Below are 21166 nucleotides of genomic sequence, written 5' to 3'. Positions count from 1 at the left end.
ATTAATGTTAAGCCGTATTCTATTATAAAATAAAGTCGATAATTCAATGAATCTTAAATGTGAACCGCAAAATGTAAGTTGGTATTTTAGTGTCAGAGCTAAAAGTTACCTTGGTGACGGGAACACGTATTGACAGCGAAGTATTCTTTACTACGTGTAGGTGAGAGTTGAATAAGTACTAGTGGAAATGGATACAGACATGTTGGAAAATAAATATTAGTAATATGAAGAGTATCGAAAGACAGACATTTCATTTTATTTAAGCGACCAATAGTGTAATTTAAACAGACTATTCTACATTGAAGTAGAAATTTTAACTTAAAAATATAATGAATCCTTTGGATGATAGATGTTAGAAGGTTTCTCCGGAACGACTCAACGGTTCTTGATGAATATCGCATGGACAGAGTCGTCGGTGACAGATAGTCTTACTTATATTATAAAAATGCGAAAGATTAAATGGATGGATGAATGTATAGATGGAAATTTGTTCGAAAGTATCTAAGGAACTGCTTAACAGTTCTCGATCAAATTTCGCATATATATATAGAACCTTGTCTAGAAGAACACATAATCTACTTATTATTTTTTTAATTCCGCATGGACGGGATCACAGGCGATAGCTAGTATCTTACAAATACTTCAAGAATATACACTTGTGTTTGACTTATTTTTGTAACAGTATGTTTCAGTGGTTTCTGTAGACGAGTGTACATTGAAATTTGCGCAAATGGATCCCGATATAATCAATATAATTACTGTCCGAAATAACGAGACGTGGTCTTTCAATCGTCCTCTTGATTCCGATCTCTTATCTCAAACTCTCTGATCGGATCGCTCAATCGGTGGTCATTGTCAACGACGTATTGATGTGACAACGTTAAATAAATCAATACAAACCAATAAAAACTTTATCACAACTACTTATGGTCGCTTATGCAATCGCAAATTAGACCTAGTTACGACAAAGATCATAAAATCATTTATACAAAGTAAAATGAACTTTATTGACAGGCATTTAAAGGTAATTGGGTTGTTTATTGTAATGCTCGAGAAAAAGCTTCACCATTAACGTCATGCTCTTGTCACATCAACGCCTTGGCAAGTTGTTTAAAACAAAAAAATATGTGATATATATTTAAAATTCGAAAAAATATTTGCTATAAGTCATTTCAGTATTAATAAATTCATCAAAGTTGATATCTGTTGTAATGTCATATCGTCTATAATTCGATATTTTTTATCACGTAGATGATAAAGTATCTTGTTAAAATATTTTAACACAATCTTTAGACGCGTCATGTGACAGCGGAGTTAAATTTAAAATGTTGACGGACGACTTGTGACACATTTTAAATGTCCACTCTATTCTATTTACATTAAAACTTACTCGAATATCAAAAGTAATATCGATTTTATATGGACATTATGAAAACTGGTCCAATAACAAAAAAAGCGACATAAATGTGAGTAATTTTTATTCGAAACTTGTAAAAAGAACCACAAACTTCGTATCACTGAGATGATCTGTTGCATGCGTTTTATATAACAGATTATAAAGTAAATTTTACCAAAATTATTAGGCATATCATAATGAACGCCTATTAGCTCTGCTATTAGCCGATTTATCATTTAAAATTTGTAACACTTATTTGCAATAATTAAAAAAAAACATATATAATATAAAACATTATATATAATACAAAACAAGTAACAATCCATTTTGGACCTGCAAAGATCATAGCAGAATACGCGTAGAAAAGCTTTCAAACCTAACAGAGCTTTGAAAGCTTTTTTTTACATCCTTGTCAATTAATCAAAGTAAAGTCCTGTATTGACGTTATCATCTCATAAGTAACAGTTAACATGTTTTGTAACTTAAGTTCGAGCAAGTGTTTAGTGAAGGAAGTGCCGGTATGTTCGCCGCAGTGTCATCAGATAGGATGATTTGTGTTCGTTCATAATACTGACAACATGTGGGATTTTTCAACGAGATAAACTTTAACCATGTCCTAGACGAATGACATGGCTTATCCTTAAAAAAGTCCTGTTTAAAAGGGAACTCGAAATTAAAGTGTTTAGCTGTAAAGAAAGCATATAATCATCAAGATTTGACAATAATTTCTGTATAGGTTACGACTGTGTTTTTTCTTAGTTATACGAGTAGTATAAGTATAAAATAGTTTTGTATATAGAAAGAACATTATAACTGTTTAACTGAATATTTGTACATTTGGACAATTACTTTACTTAAGATTTACTTGTCAGTACTAAAAGATTAACAGTTAAGATTTTAACTTTAATATAATTAACATAACTTGCGTCAACATTGTACTTGGTCTTGGTCGAAGCAACCTACGCGTTTGCAGAAAAATGTTCCTATAAAAGTTACAAAATCTAGATAGCAAACGGCCCACCGGCGCATTATGTCTTCAATCTACAGACAACAGAATAAAATAAACATCGCATATGAATCTTGGTCTTGTACCGAGTTATAACTCTCTACTACGGCCGTCATAAAGCGGACCAAGCGGGGGGCTTGATAAGGCGGTCATTTGCATAGTTCTACGCATTGCAATGCCCACAAGGACTATATTTCCTTATACATATGTAAACTTTTCATAATAATAGGTAGTAGACACGATGGTAATTATTTATTAAGGCTTAACAATAATGATCTTTATATGCATTTTAATAGTATCTCAAAATTAAGACAAAAGTAAACACGTTAATTATGATGTAGTTAGAAGTAATTTATACCTCCAAAGGCACATAACCCAATATGTCCTATAACTTTAGATAGAACTACAAAAGAACAGTCACCATTGACCTTAATGGCCGCTACAATAGGTATGTTATAATTATTTCCAAGTCTATAAACGATAACCCATCGTGATACAACCTGCATATATCTGAGAAGAAATTCAAAGATATGTGTGAAGTCAACCAACCCGCACTGGGCCAGCGTGGTTGACTATGGCCTAGTCAACCCTAACTTAGGGTGGGCACCATAACCCTCGGTGGGACGTGTAGTGAGCTGATGATGATGATAAAACGATTTGCAAAGCATACGCAATACGTCTTAAATGGTAGACAAATTTTGATTGGCATACTTTATTAAATTTAATAAAATAAAAATCTTTATTCGACTATCTTGTTAAATCTAGAATTCTCAATACGATCTCGTAAAACTGGAAATAAATTCGATGTCAGAATTATAAATATCTAAATAGGTCTGGTAGGAAACATAGCGCACTGAACTGTCGAAGTATACTGAGATTATCCTCCGACCACCATTACTCACGAATATGTGGGCAGGCCGCAGCCTATAGGCTCGCTTTTTAATGCTAATCTTTTATAACTGATAGTAGGCTTTCGTCGACAATACATTACGCTTTATCGACACTACGGGAATACCAGAGACTATGATTTGCTACGCCTTTCTTTGAATTAAATTTAAAATACAATGTTTTTCATGATTTGTTTATTTTCGTTTGTTAAATTAAACTTATTAATAATAATTTTAATAATAGGACAGATAGGACTATTACTGCCAATAGACCCGATATAGTAATAATAGACCGGTCTGAGGGTTGTGTAATGTTAGTCGATGTCACTATTCCACATGACGAGAATCTCGTGAAAGCTGAAAAAGAAAAATTACTAAAATACTTAGACTTGGCTCACGAGATTACCGCCATGTGGCGTATGAAATCGACTACCATTATTCCGATAGTCGTATCGGTGAATGGACTGATAGCGAAGAGCTTCGACCAACATCTTAAGAAGCTCTCGCTAAACAGTTGGATTAAGGGCCTGATACAAAAGGCAGTTATTTTAGAAACCGCACGCATAGTTAGGAGGTTCCTGTCTCTGTAGCCCTCACCACTGGTTGTTTGAGTAATGGGATTCCGCAGCCGGTGGTATACTATTTTTTATATAATATATTTTGTTATTTTTTTTTTATAAAATGTATTATATAAATAATAAGATAATAAATGAATATGAAATTTTAATAATTATGAACTTACTATAATTATCGTAAAGGGTACCTTTAACACCGTAGCATTGGTGGTGCAATAAATCAGCATGTTTATTTACCTGAAACAAAAAAACCTGAAATTACTATCTATTAGAACAACGTGTAGAAACCGAAATAATTTATATGTGCCTAACATGAATTTTTATGACAATCGACTTATATAAGCAGATTCGTATTGTATGTACACAATTGTGAATAGATTAAATACTAGCTGTCGCCTGTGACTCCGTCTGCGAAAAATTAAATAAAAAAAAATATTGTTATTATCACCGTAATCCGCTACTTTCATGAACAGTTATCCCAAAATATAAGCTTTTATCACCTTAATTTATTTATTTTAAATTTATCAAGATTTTAAGAACCCATAAATTGTATATATGAGAGAGATATTTAAAGAAGTCAGATGTAAAAAGTTATAGTAATCGGTGATTTTATCATAAAAAGAGATCTCTTACCAACCGATAACTGGACATTATTGAGAAGTAATAAAAAAAGGTATAAAGTACTACGCGCATTTAGCGAAGTCCGAACGTAAATAATGAATTCCAAGCAAATTCTGATTTCCTTTGCGTTATTTAAACTGTCCTCAAAATCGAATATTCCAAACTTTCAGATAGATACGATTTTTTTTGTAACTTTTTTGTGAATAATAAAAAAAAAACATTTAAATGTGATCAGTTTTATTTTTGGTGAAATAAAAGGTTTCAAATGAAATTATCCTTTCAGATCAAACTTTCTCACAAAATCTTCCTGTGTTTTAAACTTGTCGTCAACTGATATACGATCTCATCAAAGATTGACTTCAGACTTTATGAACTTTATGACTTTATTTTTAGTGTTTAAAACTGCAATTAGTAATAACATAGGTGAGATACTCGTACTTTTGTTGATTGAGTAATTTGGTACAGTCCTTGTCAACTTGTCAATTGCTACTCTTTGAAAACCATCACCAACCAAAGTCAGCATCTCTACTCTCATTCATAAATTAACAAGATCATTACACCGGTCAGGATCTCGTTCGCTTCGTTTTTATCATGCACTCGACAGTACTGACTAGTTCGAGATTATCTTCATACCTTTTCCATCTTATAATTACTTTTTCTTTGACTCAAATGGAATACACTTCGTTACAAAAGTGCTAAAGTAAAACCTCGTACACGTATTCTCTCAATAGTGAAATGTTATCAATCACTTTTTTCACACATTCTTTGTTTAGATATGTTGTACATATAAGTTCAAGTAGCAACATATTCCCAACATTTTAAATGTACGATGAAAAAGATAATATTATTCATTATAACTAAGGTATTGACTAGGTTTTACACAACGATGATAACCTTTTCTAAGAAAACAAAAAATTGTATAATAACAAATGAATAGAAGTACCTTCAAGAATAAAATTGTTAAAATAAAAATTGTCGCATAAACGGATTCTGCACGTGACTGTACACTGTGTAGGTCGGCATGCGAAGCGTATCTAATTAATTTCTAAGTCAGCAACACTACAGACTCGCGGTGTCCGACCGTCCATTACTGGGCAATGCAATTCTCTGTTATTAATGAAAGGTCCGCCATACTTGTGTTCTGTACTGTGTACTCGTAACATGCGTATAAGGGATACAAATGTTCGAATTAATTTTTGGCATTCATATATTACTAACTGTCGCCCGAGACTTCGTCCGCGCGGTAAAAAAATAAGTAGCCTATGTGTTCTTCCAGACTATCTATCTGTGCCAAATTTCATCAAGATCCGATCAGCCGTTCCGGAGATAACTTCAAACAAACATCCATCCATAAACATTCCCATTTATAATACGATAATCGTTTATTGCGTACTTAAATAGTACCTTATCCAATTTTAATATCCAATACTGAAATTACATCAAGTGCGATATTGCTCATACTAAACATTTAGCCCTTTAATATCACGAAATATGAATTTCAAATTTATTCTATTACTAGCTTTTACCCGCGACTCCGTCCGCGCGGAATAAAAAATAGAAAACGGGGTAAAAATTATCCTATGTCCGTTTCCTGGTTCTAAACTACCTGCCCACCAATTTTCAATCAAATCGATTCAGCCGTTCTTGAGTTATAAATAGTGTAACTAACACGACTTTCTTTTATATATATCGAAATGTCTCACTCTTTTCAGTGATACTTCTCTTTCTTACACTTTTAAAATAGAACTATTATACTCGTAAATCATTGATCTACTTAACAAAATCTGTAGTTAGCTCGAAATTGACTTTTTTATATAACCTCGAGAGCATTTGAAAAAGTCTAAGTGTAATGCGAGATTATTAAGATACTCATTTTCCAAAAGCCATCGCAGAAAGTAACTCGCCGGATAAATATTGTGGATTAAACACTGTATTTCAGTACTCGGAATGTGCCCGAGATGAAGCCACGGCTTCTATAGATCGTGATTATATGAATTAAGTAGATTACCGTCAGCCCTGATGTAGTGTAGCAGGTTATAAAAAGAAATGTTTTTATTTTAACCATACTTGCTTTGTTTTATGGAGTATGAAGTTTTAAACTCAATATAGAGCTTTTGAAGACTTACTTAGAATTTCTGAGACCAAATACTCTGCAAAAATATCATCATCCTTGTCAAAAAGGAAATAACATGTTTTAAAAGTAAACTTTGGTTTCAGAAACCCACGGTAAGTTAGGATTTGCAGACGCGTATAGTTTTATTTGCGTATATATGCTGCAGCTCATCGTGCAAGGAAAGATCACAGGAAAGCGAAGTGTAGGTCGAAAACGAACATCCTGGCTTAAAAACCTGCGCCAGTGGTTCGGAAAGAGTACCGCTCTTCAGAGCCGCGGTGTCAAGGGTACAAGTTGCCGTAATTATCGCCGACCTTCGAAAGAAGATGGCACTGTAAGAAGAAGAATAGTTTTATATGCAAAAGACTATACATTTTTTTTGTAGTTATTGTCACTTATAGTCATTATTTCAGGTACTGTTATTAGAGGTTTGGGTAAATATCAATTTGTTTTTGTTTCAAACTCATATCGGAAATAATTTTGATACATTTTATGCATCAGATTAATAATTGAAAACGTAGTTAGACAACTTTTATACACATGTACAATCTGCATATGCAGTAATTTTGTATACTTCTCATGATTCATTTTCGATCTTTGACACTATCAAATATGGCTTCAAAACTCCAGCCACGCTTTAAGCTCATTGTTGAAGCCATATTAGAATTGTAAGCCTTCACCTTAATGGATAAAAAGCCACTCGTATTGTATTGCTGTTAGGAAGCTTTTTCGATTAGCATAAAAAGATTTGCGTTCCGGCCAAGGTCAACGGCGAGACGTTGATCGATGACAGAGCTTTATTATATAGACAACGGGACTACATTCGTTTTATATCCACGTTCTATCGACCGACCTTTTTTTGTTCCCACACGTACACAGCACCGTAACATGTAAAACACATTTCAATAGATCGGCTTTGATGTAATTGTTTTTGAATTTGTTCGATAAAACGTAAAAGTCATCAAAGCCATTTGCGGGAGGTTCGAAAAAAATTTAATGAATTTTTAATTCGGCATGCCAACATCATATACTTCGATGTTTTTATCTATCCCGATTGATTCTATCTTAACCAGTTTAGTACATGTTTCTTATTGTGTTTTTGTGACGCGTATGAAAATTGATGACGTAAGCTATACACACTTAATCTGAAGCTTATTTAATAGCATTTGTATAAATAAATTACTCAGTATTGCCATTATTCATATTTTTCGCAAGTAAGAGCTGACGTACGAAAAAATGTCGTGGGCGTTTAGAAAATTTATTGTCTTAAAAATGACGTTAAACCGATAAATATCATATTTTATTGATTAATTTTTTCATATTACTGCTAAAGCTTGGATCGAAATGCAAGATGGTAAACATTAAATTCGTCAATAATTCATAAATAATGATATGCTGACGTGTAATATTGGAATATGTAAATTTTTCTATATTATATTTTACTATATTATATAAACGAATGGGAACTAATAACAGCTGGCGGGTCACGAGATGTTTCTACGCATCAACATTCGCAAATTTTACTAATATTATAAATACGAAAGTTTAGAGGCATAATTTTTGTCCTCTTTCCTTTCCCATACTTTTCTTTATAGGAAAGGATGGGAAGAGGAAGTGGATTTGGCGGAAGAGGAGACGTATAGGAAGGAGAAATATCCTCTTTCTGTGCGTTCCCTTCTCCGTTGATTAAAGGTAGGCAACGTATCTGCATTTGCGGATGTCTATGGGCAACGGTCGCCTCGCTATTGCGGCGAATCCAGGTGGCCGTTTGCTCGTTTGCCACCTTTTAATATAAAAAAAGATGGATGGATGGTAGGATCGAAGGATAGAATGATGGATGTTTGTTTGAAGGTATCTCCAGAACGTCTGAACGAATCCTGATGAAATTTGGCATAGATGGAAGACAGAGTCTGGAAGAACACAGACTACTTTTTAAGATTTTTTTTATTCTGCGCGGACGGAGACGCGGGAATAAGCTAATAGCTTAGCAAAATAAAGCCATTTTAGAGGAAGTATGCAAAAAAGGGAAATAGTTTAAACAGAAAATAAAGAACATAAGGAAAAAATGGAATGCAAATAAAGGGGCATTAGTTGTCAAAACATATTTATTTTAGTTAAATTTATATTAAAATTAAAAAATCTTACTCAGTATCTATTTAAGTAAGTCTAAATAGCAATAATAAATATAAAAAATCGGATATATTGGATAAGAATCGTTTAAATATCTCATTATGTGCTTGGAATGCGGAGATGAGCTTAATGATATATTATTTTAATTAATTAGCGAGCGATCGCCGACTGCCTTTAGTTACTGATAACAATCTCGATGTGTTAAGCAACATGCAGCTTTAACAGGAGCCCTGTAATGAAGCTCTCTAAGATAACTAAGTTACGCGAATATGATAGTTTGCGCCTAAATATTTTCGCTATTAATGATTTGATTTTACCGTAAAATCACACATATTGCTGTCTCTATTTTTATGCAATGAATGAGAGGTATGAAAAATATGTCTTATATAAAAGTTTTCATAGTGGAACTAGACTTTAACTTGATAACGTTGCAATTGTTTAAGGTGCAGTCATTTTTATAGAATAGAAAAAGGTCTTAACAAAAGATGAACCTTTTTCCTTACTTATACGCTAAAAAATAGTGACATAAGAAAATTATGGTGCTACATAGGTCACAGTATGTATACTTCCTTTAGTTATAAGATCAAGGAAAATCTATAAGGTTGTACGTCCGTACTAACACCCGTTAGTTGTCGACTACAGTCAACAGATAAGAGTTATTTATGACTATATGTATAAGAAGCGACATGCGCAAAAAGTTCAAATGATTTATCGTATCTCGCAGCATAGTATAGCGTACGTATCATATGATGAAGATGTCAGAACATACAAAAATTGCCTAAAATAATTTATTAGATGTTTTGATCGATTGATTATTATGTATTTAAATTATATTTGCACGGAAGCGGTCAACGAAATGTTATTACAATATTATTAGTAATGTCTAAGGTTTATTAATTATTGCTTACATTATCATCATTAGCTCACTATACGTATATATACACTACACTACACTACACTACTACTACATTAAACTAAACTATACTATACGTATATTCATCTGCTCACTATATACCCTGAATTAGGGGTTACTAAGCCATTGTCAACCTCCATCTACATCATCTCCACCAAGTCCACTTTTCTAATAAGGATGAGAAGGGAAAGTGTCCCCTTCTTGAGTTGGACTAGAATTTATCTTACGTTATTAAATATTTCTGAATAGTTATTATACTATCTACATGCACTGTACGAAGTTCATCGGCCAAATGGAATGCCAACCCCCCGCGCGCCATAGAAACATAATTAGTGTACTCATCCCATCGTAGCTACGATGCTATCGCGCCTTTCGCATCTATTGAATATAGCCTAGGCTCATTACGCATTCTCCTACACTAGCGCAGCAATGGACTACGCTGTCTACAATAACAACAGTTATGTATCTTACATTGTAAGGTACTCAATCGAGAGTTATTTCATACAGTTTTAATTTATGTTATTCTTTACAAACAATGTAAAGAAAAATTAGTTATTAGACTCAGAAATTGTACAACTAAATATAAAAGGGTTAAAAAAATGTACTCAGGAATAAAGAGAAAAAATTAAATCATACTAACATTATAAAATGCGAATGTTTAGATGGATGGATGTTTGTTTGAAGGTATCTCCGGAACGGCTAAACGGATCTTGATGAAATTTGGCACCGATGTTGAACATAGTCTAGAAAAACACGGCTAATTTTAAGTGTTCTTTAATGTCGTGCGGACAGAGTCGCGGGAGACAGCTAGTGTGAAATAAAAACGCAAAAACGCTAAATAGAGTAAAATGGGCTGCATTGAATGGCTCTTTCAAACGTTTTAAAAATAAATATTTATAAAGCAACGTAACATTACAATTATTTGAAGTTAAATGAACATTGTTAAACCCTCATTACCAATAGATGTCTGATGTCTTCCCAGATATGTCGAGCCGCGCGTGATTTAATATCAAATTAGATAAAAAGCCCAAGTAACCTTCAGTTTTGAGATAAGGTGAATACGTTGACCCTATACCGATGAGAATAAATTGAAAATACGTATGGCCCTCTTGATTCGGGGGACGATAAACCGGTGATATCAAGTTTTGCTACTAGATGGCAGTAGTTGGTACAATGAAAATGTTTGTTAATGGATAATTAAATCTAGTTATGAAAAAAAATATCGAAACACTGGAAAATATATTCAGAACATTTAAAAAAGTTTTTTTAACAAACTTAATTACAAATAGGTCTACAGTTGTCTTTTGTTTTAATTAGTGCTAGATTTTTTTTTAAATATTAGTATATCAATTTATAAATGCTTAATAATACTGCATTAAAAATATATATAAAAATATATTTTCTATAATTATAAATTGAACTGTGATATTAAAGATAATTTCTTATCAATCAAAGAATCTCTGTAACAAAAACGTTTTATAAATTCCATTAATCTCATTTATAAAATTATAATTTGTTTAACGACACATTAAATAAAGAATACTTACTTGTTGAAAGATGCACAGATAAAAATCTTGAATGTTAATAACCATAATATACATAATTATATTCAAATTCGCTAATATTAAATTAGACGATCATTATTTATAAACGTTTTAATAGGAAGAGAAACTTAAGAAGTATTTTGAAACCTTGTTTAAAATCCGTGAAGTGATTTTTGCAATCAAGTAAAATAGCCAGAGGCTTAAAATTATCAGAATATTTTTATACTTTTATTTAGTAATCTGGTATATTTTGGTCGTAATTTAACAAGCTAAGGTAAATATGAAATTGTTTCAATTGTACATCAATGAAATATATAAACTCCGATCCCTTTGCAATGATACAGCGGAATTCCTTTATCATATGTCAAATTTGCACTGCAACCCGACAATAAAACATCGAACAATCGCATTTAATCACATCTCAGGTCTGAACGAACTCCGCAATGACCTTTGAGATAATCACACAATAAATAAAATTCTACACGAGTGACCGTCGTATATCCTAAGGAATACATTAATCGAATCATCAATTACACTCGAGCTTCTAAAAAACGTAAAAGAATTCATACAATGCGTCGACGGTATCCATGACTACGCACAAAGTTGCAAATCACAAATCCGTGAAATATCCCTGGTCGCCACCATTTGTCATAAGCGTGAATAATCGACCGATGCGGTGGCCTGATAAATTATTTTTGGCAGGAACTTTAAATTGTGAACTTAAGCAGCCACGGGGGGTCTGCGAGGATGAGCTTTTATTTTTCATTAATAACGTTGTAATGATATTGACCAAATAAATAATAACCTAATCAGCTTTCGTTTGATTTGAATATATTTCTACTTTTCATATCTATATCTATATATAAAAGAAAGTCGTGTTAGTTACACTTTTTATAACTCAAGAACAGGTAGCTTAGAACCAGGAAACGGACATAGGATAATTTTTACCCCATTTTCTATTTTTTATTCCGCGCGGACGGAGTCGCGGGTAAAAGCTAGTAATACATAATAATTGATGAATGAATTTAACTGGATTAAACTTTTACAGCACTCGAAAAAATACTTTTTAACAGAATCTATAAGTGCACTATAAAAAACTTGTTAGCAACTAGTTTAGACTAGACTTTCGATTGCCTTTATTTGTCTGAAATTAATTTATTTAGTTAACATTTACTTTTTACATCTATATTACATAAGAATGATTGCTGAAATAACCGAAGTCAAAATTCATTAGCACTGCTTCAAAAATCAGTAGTCACTTTTTGTAAATTACGAGATAGTTCTGCAATAGATAATATATTTAAGAAAGAATTTGCAAATATAAAAATGCAAGCATTGATTTATGTTTCAAATAATTAATGAAAGGGGAGTATTAAAGTACGAATTAATCAGACTTCGGGCGTTTTCCGATAAAATATATCAATTAAATTAGTTTTTTATTACGACTCTGATGTAAACAGGATCTAAATGTCTAAATTTAAATATTTAAATAAGGTCTGACTTATCATATGTAATCTGGGTTTAGACACGTCCACTGCTTCGGTTAAGTGTTTTAATTTATAGGCAACTAGAAATGTATGTAAATATTTTATTTTATGAGAATTTCAGACTAGATTACATTTGCTATATATAGTAGTTAGAATTAGGCGGAAGTATCCTTGATTTCTGAGATTAAAATCCCTGTAAAAACATATTATCGTTATCCCTCACATTATCTTTGACAAAACAGAGATAACAATACGTTTTATACAGGGATTTTGGTCTAGAAACCTACAATTAAACCGACTTGATTGGTGAAATAGGTAGCTCTATTAAGGGGCGTAAGTTGTGTTGTAGTTGTTCATGTTATTTTGTTGTTAATAGTTTGTAATCAGGACATTTATATTAAAAGGTTTTTTTACTGTCTTAATTAAATTAAAAACTGTTATCTTGATTACAATGTACGAGTAAATAGACTGGAAAGTAAAAAAATGTCACAACATTCAACAACAAATCAGAGACGCTGCGAGCGGTCATTTGGCACGAACAATAAGCGCTGTACAATTATGCGCGGCGCGGTCGGCGAGCACGCGTCGCTGTGTCACTGCCCGTGCCGGCGGCAACATGGCCGCCATGCCGGCAGCGGGACACCGCTAGCGTCCGCAACTGTACTAATTACTACATATTCGATGAACGAAATTATACAGTTTTACGACAAAATGTGTTATTACTGACAGATGACTTTAAGTAAAGATTTAAAGTGGATAAACGTGGTGTATTGGTAACTCAGCTTTTTTAAAAGAAATGAATGGGCTGAAGATAATGTCAAATTAAGAAACAAAATAGTTTTTCACTCCCGATTTTTTTTTTTTCTCCAACTCATTCCAGGATTTAAAATTAATTTGCATACGATTCAATGAATAAAACCAATGTTTACATCATATATTCATCTGTCACAGTCAAACGTGTTCGATTTAACAATTGCCCGCAAATACCGGAGTTCATCCAAATTGTCTTATTAGAACTGTAGGTAAAGAAGTCACTTATTTATTGTTATACTAAATTGAACCATAAACGATAGGCAGAAAGTATAAAATACTACAATAACTTTTCAAGCTTACTGGGAAATCTTTATATTAATTTTATTTGTTATCTTTCCTTTCAAGCGCTTACAATTTATTTATTTCTAAACATAAAATTTATATCTAAAATTTTAAGTTAAATGAAACTAAGATAGAGTGCAACAATCTTTATTAGTGGCTATTATTCTAAAAAAAAAAAACTGGAGAGGTGTATTGGGACACCCGGATGGAACGAAGTTCTTTTCTATTAATTAGTGAAGGAACCAAGGAATAATTCTATGAATAAAAAACTTAAGTCTTCACAAAAAGTACATTTTATTTATATGAATTTTCGTTATATATTGTCACGTCGTTGCCATGGTGAAGTAACGCTCATTCGTCGTTAACATACTATAACAAAAAGTGTCGTGACAACTTTTCGTAAGAATTTTTTCCGTCTAGCCCCCTTTCACAACGCGCAATAAGGAACTTCGTTCCAAAAATCATTAACTTAATTGCCATGACCATTTCAATGGCAAAATAAAAATAAACAATACAAAAAAAGTCATTAAACGTGGGTTTCTGAGCCCGAAATCTCCGTGTAAATATATTGTCATCACTATTTGGTGAAAGATAACAAGGATGACGATATGTTTTATACAGAGATTTTGGTCTCAAAAACACACGGTGAGTACCAATTCTCTGTATGGTTTCTAGTTAAATAAAAATAACTAAAGAAAACAAAATTAACTCGCTTGAAGAACAGTCATTAGTAAATACAATTGCTAAATTCACACTTGACGTGAGATCGCACAAAACATAATGAACCAAATAAAAACTAACACAAAATTAAAATTCCATCCACGTCTGTAATTAACTTTAATACCCTTATAAGTTGGTCATGGAATCAGATCTTTTCTAATACAAACTTAGACTTGTCTTATTATGCGACTTACAGACATACAGTCGTTCATTGCTTTAAACATGCGACATCAAATGCGACTTGAATACATATTAATGACAAGCATATGACCCGGCTTTGTGTGCCCATTTAATTATTAATAATTTAATCCAATACTTGTCTGTCGGTCGCGTTTATATGGCAAAACTGCGGAACCGATTTAAATTAAATTTGGTACACAGATATTGTAAAGCCCGAGAAAGTACAAAGGCTACTTTTAATGCGAAAAAAGGGTTCTAAGGGGTAAAAAGGGGATGAAGAAATGTACGGATTATTGTCATTTGTAGAGCTACAAGTTTGAAACTTATTTTAGGTGGATATAATTTAATATGACATTGAAGTTTGTAATAATTTTACCCTCAAGGGTGTAAAATACAAATATGCTACCCAAAGACACTATTTCGCGAGGACGAAGTCGCACGCACAGCTACTAATAAATATGGCCCTTATTACTCAAAGATAAAGTAGCATTTAGTAAGTGAAAATTTTCGAAACCAGACCAGTGGGCCTTGCATGAGCATTTGTGACAATTGTCATTGTATGGTCATCGACAAAATTTGTGTCGGGCGTATACACCAAAAATCTCTACTAGTTTGACAAAATTGGAGATTGTCATAAACATGCGTAGTAGGGCCACAGTAGTTTTTGAATTTATTTGTCACGCACGTATGGTAAAACAAATGCTTGTTACTTATATGAAATATAATCATACGAAACGGACGCAACCGCATTAAAAGCTAGTTTAAATTAAATATAATGATATGCATCAAGCGCTAGATAAGGGAACTATAGTCGACATAATAGGCTAGTTACTTGTTTTTACGTTACAGCTATAGTGTAATTAATGGCAAATTAAAGCACAGCCACCTTCTGAGCATGCTACTTGCTCGGGATTCCTATTAGCGCTCCTAAAGCCTTTTATGGAATAACAAGAGCCTTGGATAATAAAGACGCCACGTGTTTGAAGGATCGTTTATAGATAAATATAGGAATTTGTTTATTTATAAGGCACGATACCCTAATGCCTTGTAAACAAGACAAATATGTAATTTAGATATAAGCCATGATAGTGTAATGGCTTGTAAACAAGTCGGCAAATCTGAAAATATTTAAAACTAGCTTTTGCCCTCGATTTCGTCCGCGCTTAGTTAAAAAACGTAATAAGTAGCTTATGTGTTCTTCCAGACTATGTTCTACATCTGTGCAAAATTTCATCAAGATCCGTTGAACCGTTTTAGAGATACCTTTAAACAAACATCCATCCATCCATCCACCCATCCATCCATCTAAACTTTCGCCTTTATGATATTAGTACGATTAGTAAGAAGTGAGTGAAAATTTGTTTGTTCATTTATTGTGTCTTGAATCAAAAACAACTATGGCCATTCAGAAAATTCCTTCACCAATAAACACTTTGTAACATTATTTTTTATACGACTATGTACCTATCCATACTGGGTCTTGCGAAAGGGGTTATGGTTCGTGAATAAATAATCCTGATTAGACATCAGATGTTTCCATTCAAATAATTCAAAATAAAACACTACTGTCTAGATTTCTTTTTAATGATTATTATGACACAAGACGCCACAAAAAAAACATTTCTTCATAACAAAGTACATACAAAAAGATTATCCTTGTTTCCATAGTGCCACGATAACTACAACTTATTTAAGTCTTAAAATAATTTCCACTAGAACTTTGGTCCAACACCGACTAACGGTACTGTTTTACACAATTAATCTTGCCACAATCGCCCACTTAGGGTCGATCTCGACGCGTGACGTCAATTGCCCTGTCAGTCAGCATTGACGGGCCGGTCGGCTGGATTAATGAATTTAGCTTTGCTTAATATACAACTATCTTAAGTGGCTTGGATCATATTTCAACTACTTGAGATATCCATTGAGGCTATGTCTAAAACTCTTCATTTCTAGTTAAAAAAAATTCAATACAGTTTACTCTAACAGACATGCAGATATACTTGTCGGAGAAATACTTTTCTCGGCGACATCATTTGCAGGAGTTCCGGACTTGGTGGGCGTCATGAGGGTGAAGTGCGGGCACAAAACACGTTTATACAGTCTTTCAAAATGTTTAATTTAATGTGAGCACGTTAAATCACTTTAAAAATCACAGTTACGCGTTATTTTTAGGTTACACGTACTTAATAGTTCAATGTACATCGATAATTAATAATGAAAAGAGAAATTATAACTTTTAAGACCGAGCAGTGAGTTCAAAGCACCAATCTTTAACACCACTAGCGAACAAACTTCAAGGATCCAACTCGATCGCATCCACACAACAACACCGAGCTCCCTCACAACTGTACCTTATATAAAGATGGCGCCTCGACCACACTCTAGCCAAGTGCTCTGCTCTTTTTGGTCATTACTTAAATTACAATCATATTGTTATTTAATCTAAGAAAAACGTAACTAATAAAGTAAAATCGAATTAAAATTAGAATCTGATAATGATTAGAAAAGCTTTTAAATTTCAATAAACATTAAACATTGCACATTATGCGTACAAAGTAATTCATTTGACTACGGCGACTTGATAACTTCCTACTTTCTTTAGTTTCTCTTATAATTACAAATTTGTTTTCAGAAATATGTTTTAGGAATTATAACAATGTAAAAATTCGTATTAAATTCAATTAAGGTTTACAAAAGGTACAATCAACAAGCAACTCCTTCAATGACTTCCTCCGACACGGCCGTCCTGACATATCACACGGCCTCGTGTGATGTTGAAGGCCGCGCATCATCGTTGTCTGAAATAAGAAAATATTTCGGTAGAGTTCGGCTACTGTTGACTAAACAAACATATCACAACCATAAAAACCTCAGAAGTACAATAATAATAATAACAGTAACATCCATAGGCCACCTCGCCTTTTGTAAACTTATTTCTTTCAACGGCCACCTCGCCTTTATCTCTAATAGTTTATTTTCAATGGCCACCTCGCCCTTAACTGGTTTGATTTTTAATGGCCACCTCGCCCTTAACTGTTAATTTAATGGCCACCTCGCCCTTAACTGTTAATTTAATGGCCACCTCGCCCTTAACTGGTTTGACTTTCAATGGCCACCACGCCTGTAACAAAACTACACCAAACTTCAACAATGTACTCGGTGCTAAAGTACCTTAGACAAATTTACTAGGTTTGATCACAAGACACTACACTCATAATCAGTCATTCAAACAGAAAGTATTATACGGAAGTCTTACCATCACAGTCATCTGAGAGACATGGATCTAGCTCAGTTGGGAAATGAGATTGGGGAAGTGGACGTAAGCGATCTCTAGCGTATTTGTAAGTGCGATTACAATTCAAACTTTTGAGATGAAACCTGTCACCGTCTAGTATTTCAATTACCTCGAAGGGTCTACTAAATTAATTTCTAGTTCACCAGTTTTTACTCTACTAGTAGGCGTACCTTCGACGAACGAGCCTTTAAAGATGTTAAGAATTTCTAGAAACTGTGGTTTGAGATCATCAGGCATATCGGTATCTACGTCACGAAAATCAACTACCGCACTACCTACGTTACAAATGTTGACTTGAAATGGTTTCTCAACAATAGTGAGTTTATCGCTCGTTATGTGTACTGATAACCCTAAGGCCAACAGGTCGCGTTCTATCAAAGCGTCGTTGTTTAGATAATCGTCAGGTACAATGTGAAATAAAATTTCTACGTCATGACCACTAAGAGTGACTCTACATAAGATCTGCGAGTCGCATTATACACTAGATTTTTCTACACCGGTCAATGTAACAATTGCATGCTGTAATACGCCAACAAGCCTGCGAGAGACGCTTTTTTTTTCATTAAGGAACAATCAGCACCGGAATCGAAACAGAATGAGAGCTGCTCACCAAATTGAGTGATTATTCCGGTGACAGGTCTCACATCGCACATGTCCACTCGCTTCACAACGCTGGGTTGGGAGCTGCTGCCTGCTACCGGAAATGTCTTTGAGCAACGTGTTGCCACGTGGCCCTCAACACCACACTTGAAACAAGTGACAGAGGTCCGTGAAGCAACGGCCGTGTTGGGGCGCTCGAAGAACGGAGTTGTTTGCTGCTTGTCTTGCGGTCGGCTGGAACATTCAAAAGATTTATGACCAAACTTTCCGCAAGAGTAACATTTGGTTGATATCGAACTTAAACTAGGACGTTTATTATCATGTGCGGCGCTTGTAACAGTTTTCGCTGCCTCTTGGTAACTTCTTTTGCGGTAAGAAAAGGCCATCAGCTGTCGCTGCATTTTAATACGGGTAGTTATATCCTCCGAAAATATGTGACGTTGTAGTCGCGGCTCAATTTGCCCCATATGTGCAAGTATTAGCGACACCACTATCTCTTCCTTTCCTAAGCTACCCCAACGTGACATAAGCAAAGTAAACAGACGACTCGCATATGCAGCGAGGCTTTCACCTTCTTGTGGTTTACTATTAAGCGTGTTTAGTATCGTCGCTGCACATGTTTCAAGCGTATCAAAGCGGGAAAGAAAAATTTCCTTAAATTCAATCCATTTCATATTAGGAAAAGCTATTTGAGAAAACCATGTTGCAGCTGAACCTCTCATGGCTTTACTAAGTATAAGAACTAATTGACTTCCCTGTATATCGCGGTCCGATAAGCAGATATCCGCCGTTGCTAACCAGGCACGTGCGTCGCTGTCTGCATCTTCCGGTTCAAATTTAGGCAGCGTAATGGTCTTGTCTTCCATTCTCGGTGGGTTGGATAGCGCCTCCACTAGCAGCCGCATGCTGGTTTGCTGCGCCTCGAATAGTGCACTCCATCCGTCGTCTGCTGGTGTCCGTAGATCCTCATTTTGTGCCGGCACCGATCCCACTTCTGATGTCGGAGAAATACTTTTCTCGGCGACATCATTTGCAGGAGTTCCGGACTTGGTGGGCGTCATGAGGGTGAAGTGCGGGCACAAAACACGTTTATACAGTCTTTCAAAATGTTTAATTTAATGTGAGCACGTTAAATCACTTTAAAAATCACAGTTACGCGTTATTTTTAGGTTACACGTACTTAATAGTTCAATGTACATCGATAATTAATAATGAAAAGAGAAATTATAACTTTTAAGACCGAGCAGTGAGTTCAAAGCACCAATCTTTAACACCACTAGCGAACAAACTTCAAGGATCCAACTCGATCGCATCCACACAACAACACCGAGCTCCCTCACAACTGTACCTTATATAAAGATGGCGCCTCGACCACACTCTAGCCAAGTGCTCTGCTCTTTTTGGTCATTACTTAAATTACAATCATATTGTTATTTAATCTAAGAAAAACGTAACTAATAAAGTAAAATCGAATTAAAATTAGAATCTGATAATGATTAGAAAAGCTTTTAAATTTCAATAAACATTAAACATTGCACATTATGCGTACAAAGTAATTCATTTGACTACGGCGACTTGATAACTTCCTACTTTCTTTAGTTTCTCTTATAATTACAAATTTGTTTTCAGAAATATGTTTTAGGAATTATAACAATGTAAAAATTCGTATTAAATTCAATTAAGGTTTACAAAAGGTACAATCAACAAGCAACTCCTTCAATGACTTCCTCCGACATACTAAACTACAATATATTCTAAAATGAAATATATATAATTATGTACAAACAAGTTGAAAAGGGTATAATTGTAAGCCTTCGTAATCTTACACTTACAAGCTCGTCGAAGTTTTCACCTGCTCTAAGCTCATCAACACAGCGGATCGCCATTAAGAGTAATTTGTGGCAATTAAACTATTGTAAATGCTGGATTGAGCACACGGATCTATTGATACGTCGTAATACTGTACGGGGATAACGAATTGCTAATAACGAAGAGTTAAACCGGGTTTGATGTGGCCGACTCGGTTAAGACGGAGATGGTTAATTGAATTTCTTAACTTGGATTAACGTGTGAATTAAAAAGGAAAAAGTGTTTAGGAATACAAATTAGATTTTTAAAATTAATATGGAATCACGTTTCAGTAAAAGATAAAGTATTTTTTTTTTACAATTTTAATTTTGTGCTCATCGTAATTCTACAGGCAAAAATACTCCAATCAAATACATCTATCTATATATATAAAAGAAAGTCGTGTTAGTTACACTATTTATAACTCAAGAACGGCTGAATCGATTTGACTGAAAATTGGTGGGCAGGTAGCTTAGAACCAGGAAACGGACATAGGATAATTTTTTATCTAGGGTTAAATAAAAATTGTATATATAAATATGCTATTTTCGGAGTAAAAGCTAGTTACATATAAAAGCAAAATATAGTATGTTCAAATTACGAATCTAAGAACCAGTCAGTATGATAATTTATAACATCTAGAAGTATTTGAAATAAACTCAAATCACATGGAATTAATATTTACAAAGAGATTGTAACAAATTATAAAACTGAAAATAGATTTAACTCCCGCCTTCGCCTTAAATGTAATTT

General features: G+C 33.8%; 2 protein-coding genes across 2 annotated transcripts in view; both read right to left on the bottom strand.

Moving 5' to 3' along the window:
• Positions 1 to 21166, bottom strand: part of LOC106712217 (protein dachsous) — a 234886-nt gene that overhangs the window by 104224 nt on the left and 109496 nt on the right. The window lies entirely within an intron of this gene.
• Positions 17142 to 18963, bottom strand: LOC123720905 (DNA-binding protein HEXBP-like). Its single transcript, XM_045678746.1, has 2 exons — positions 18576 to 18963; positions 17142 to 17468 (listed from the first exon to the last, which is right to left on the bottom strand). The coding sequence occupies exons 1-2, from the start codon at positions 18949 to 18951 to the stop codon at positions 17425 to 17427; spliced, it is 420 nt and encodes a 139-aa protein (XP_045534702.1). The 5' UTR covers positions 18952 to 18963; the 3' UTR covers positions 17142 to 17424.

Source organism: Papilio machaon, chromosome 7 (assembly GCF_912999745.1).
Source record: "Papilio machaon chromosome 7, ilPapMach1.1, whole genome shotgun sequence".
NCBI lineage: Eukaryota > Metazoa > Arthropoda > Insecta > Lepidoptera > Papilionidae > Papilio > Papilio machaon.
Note: the sequence above shows the minus strand (reverse complement) of the source record. Positions and strands in the feature narration are given on the sequence as shown.

What these genes read in the sequence shown, in the direction of transcription:
- LOC123720905 (XM_045678746.1), bottom strand. Translation starts at nt 18,951, where the DNA reads ATGGCCTTTTCTTACCGCAAAAGAAGTTACCAAGAGGCAGCGAAAACT. An exon ending in CGGAATAATCACTCAATTTG is followed by an intron (nt 17,469 to 18,575) that starts GTGAGCAGCTCT and finishes TTCTTATTTCAG; the next exon opens with ACAACGATGATGCGCGGCCT.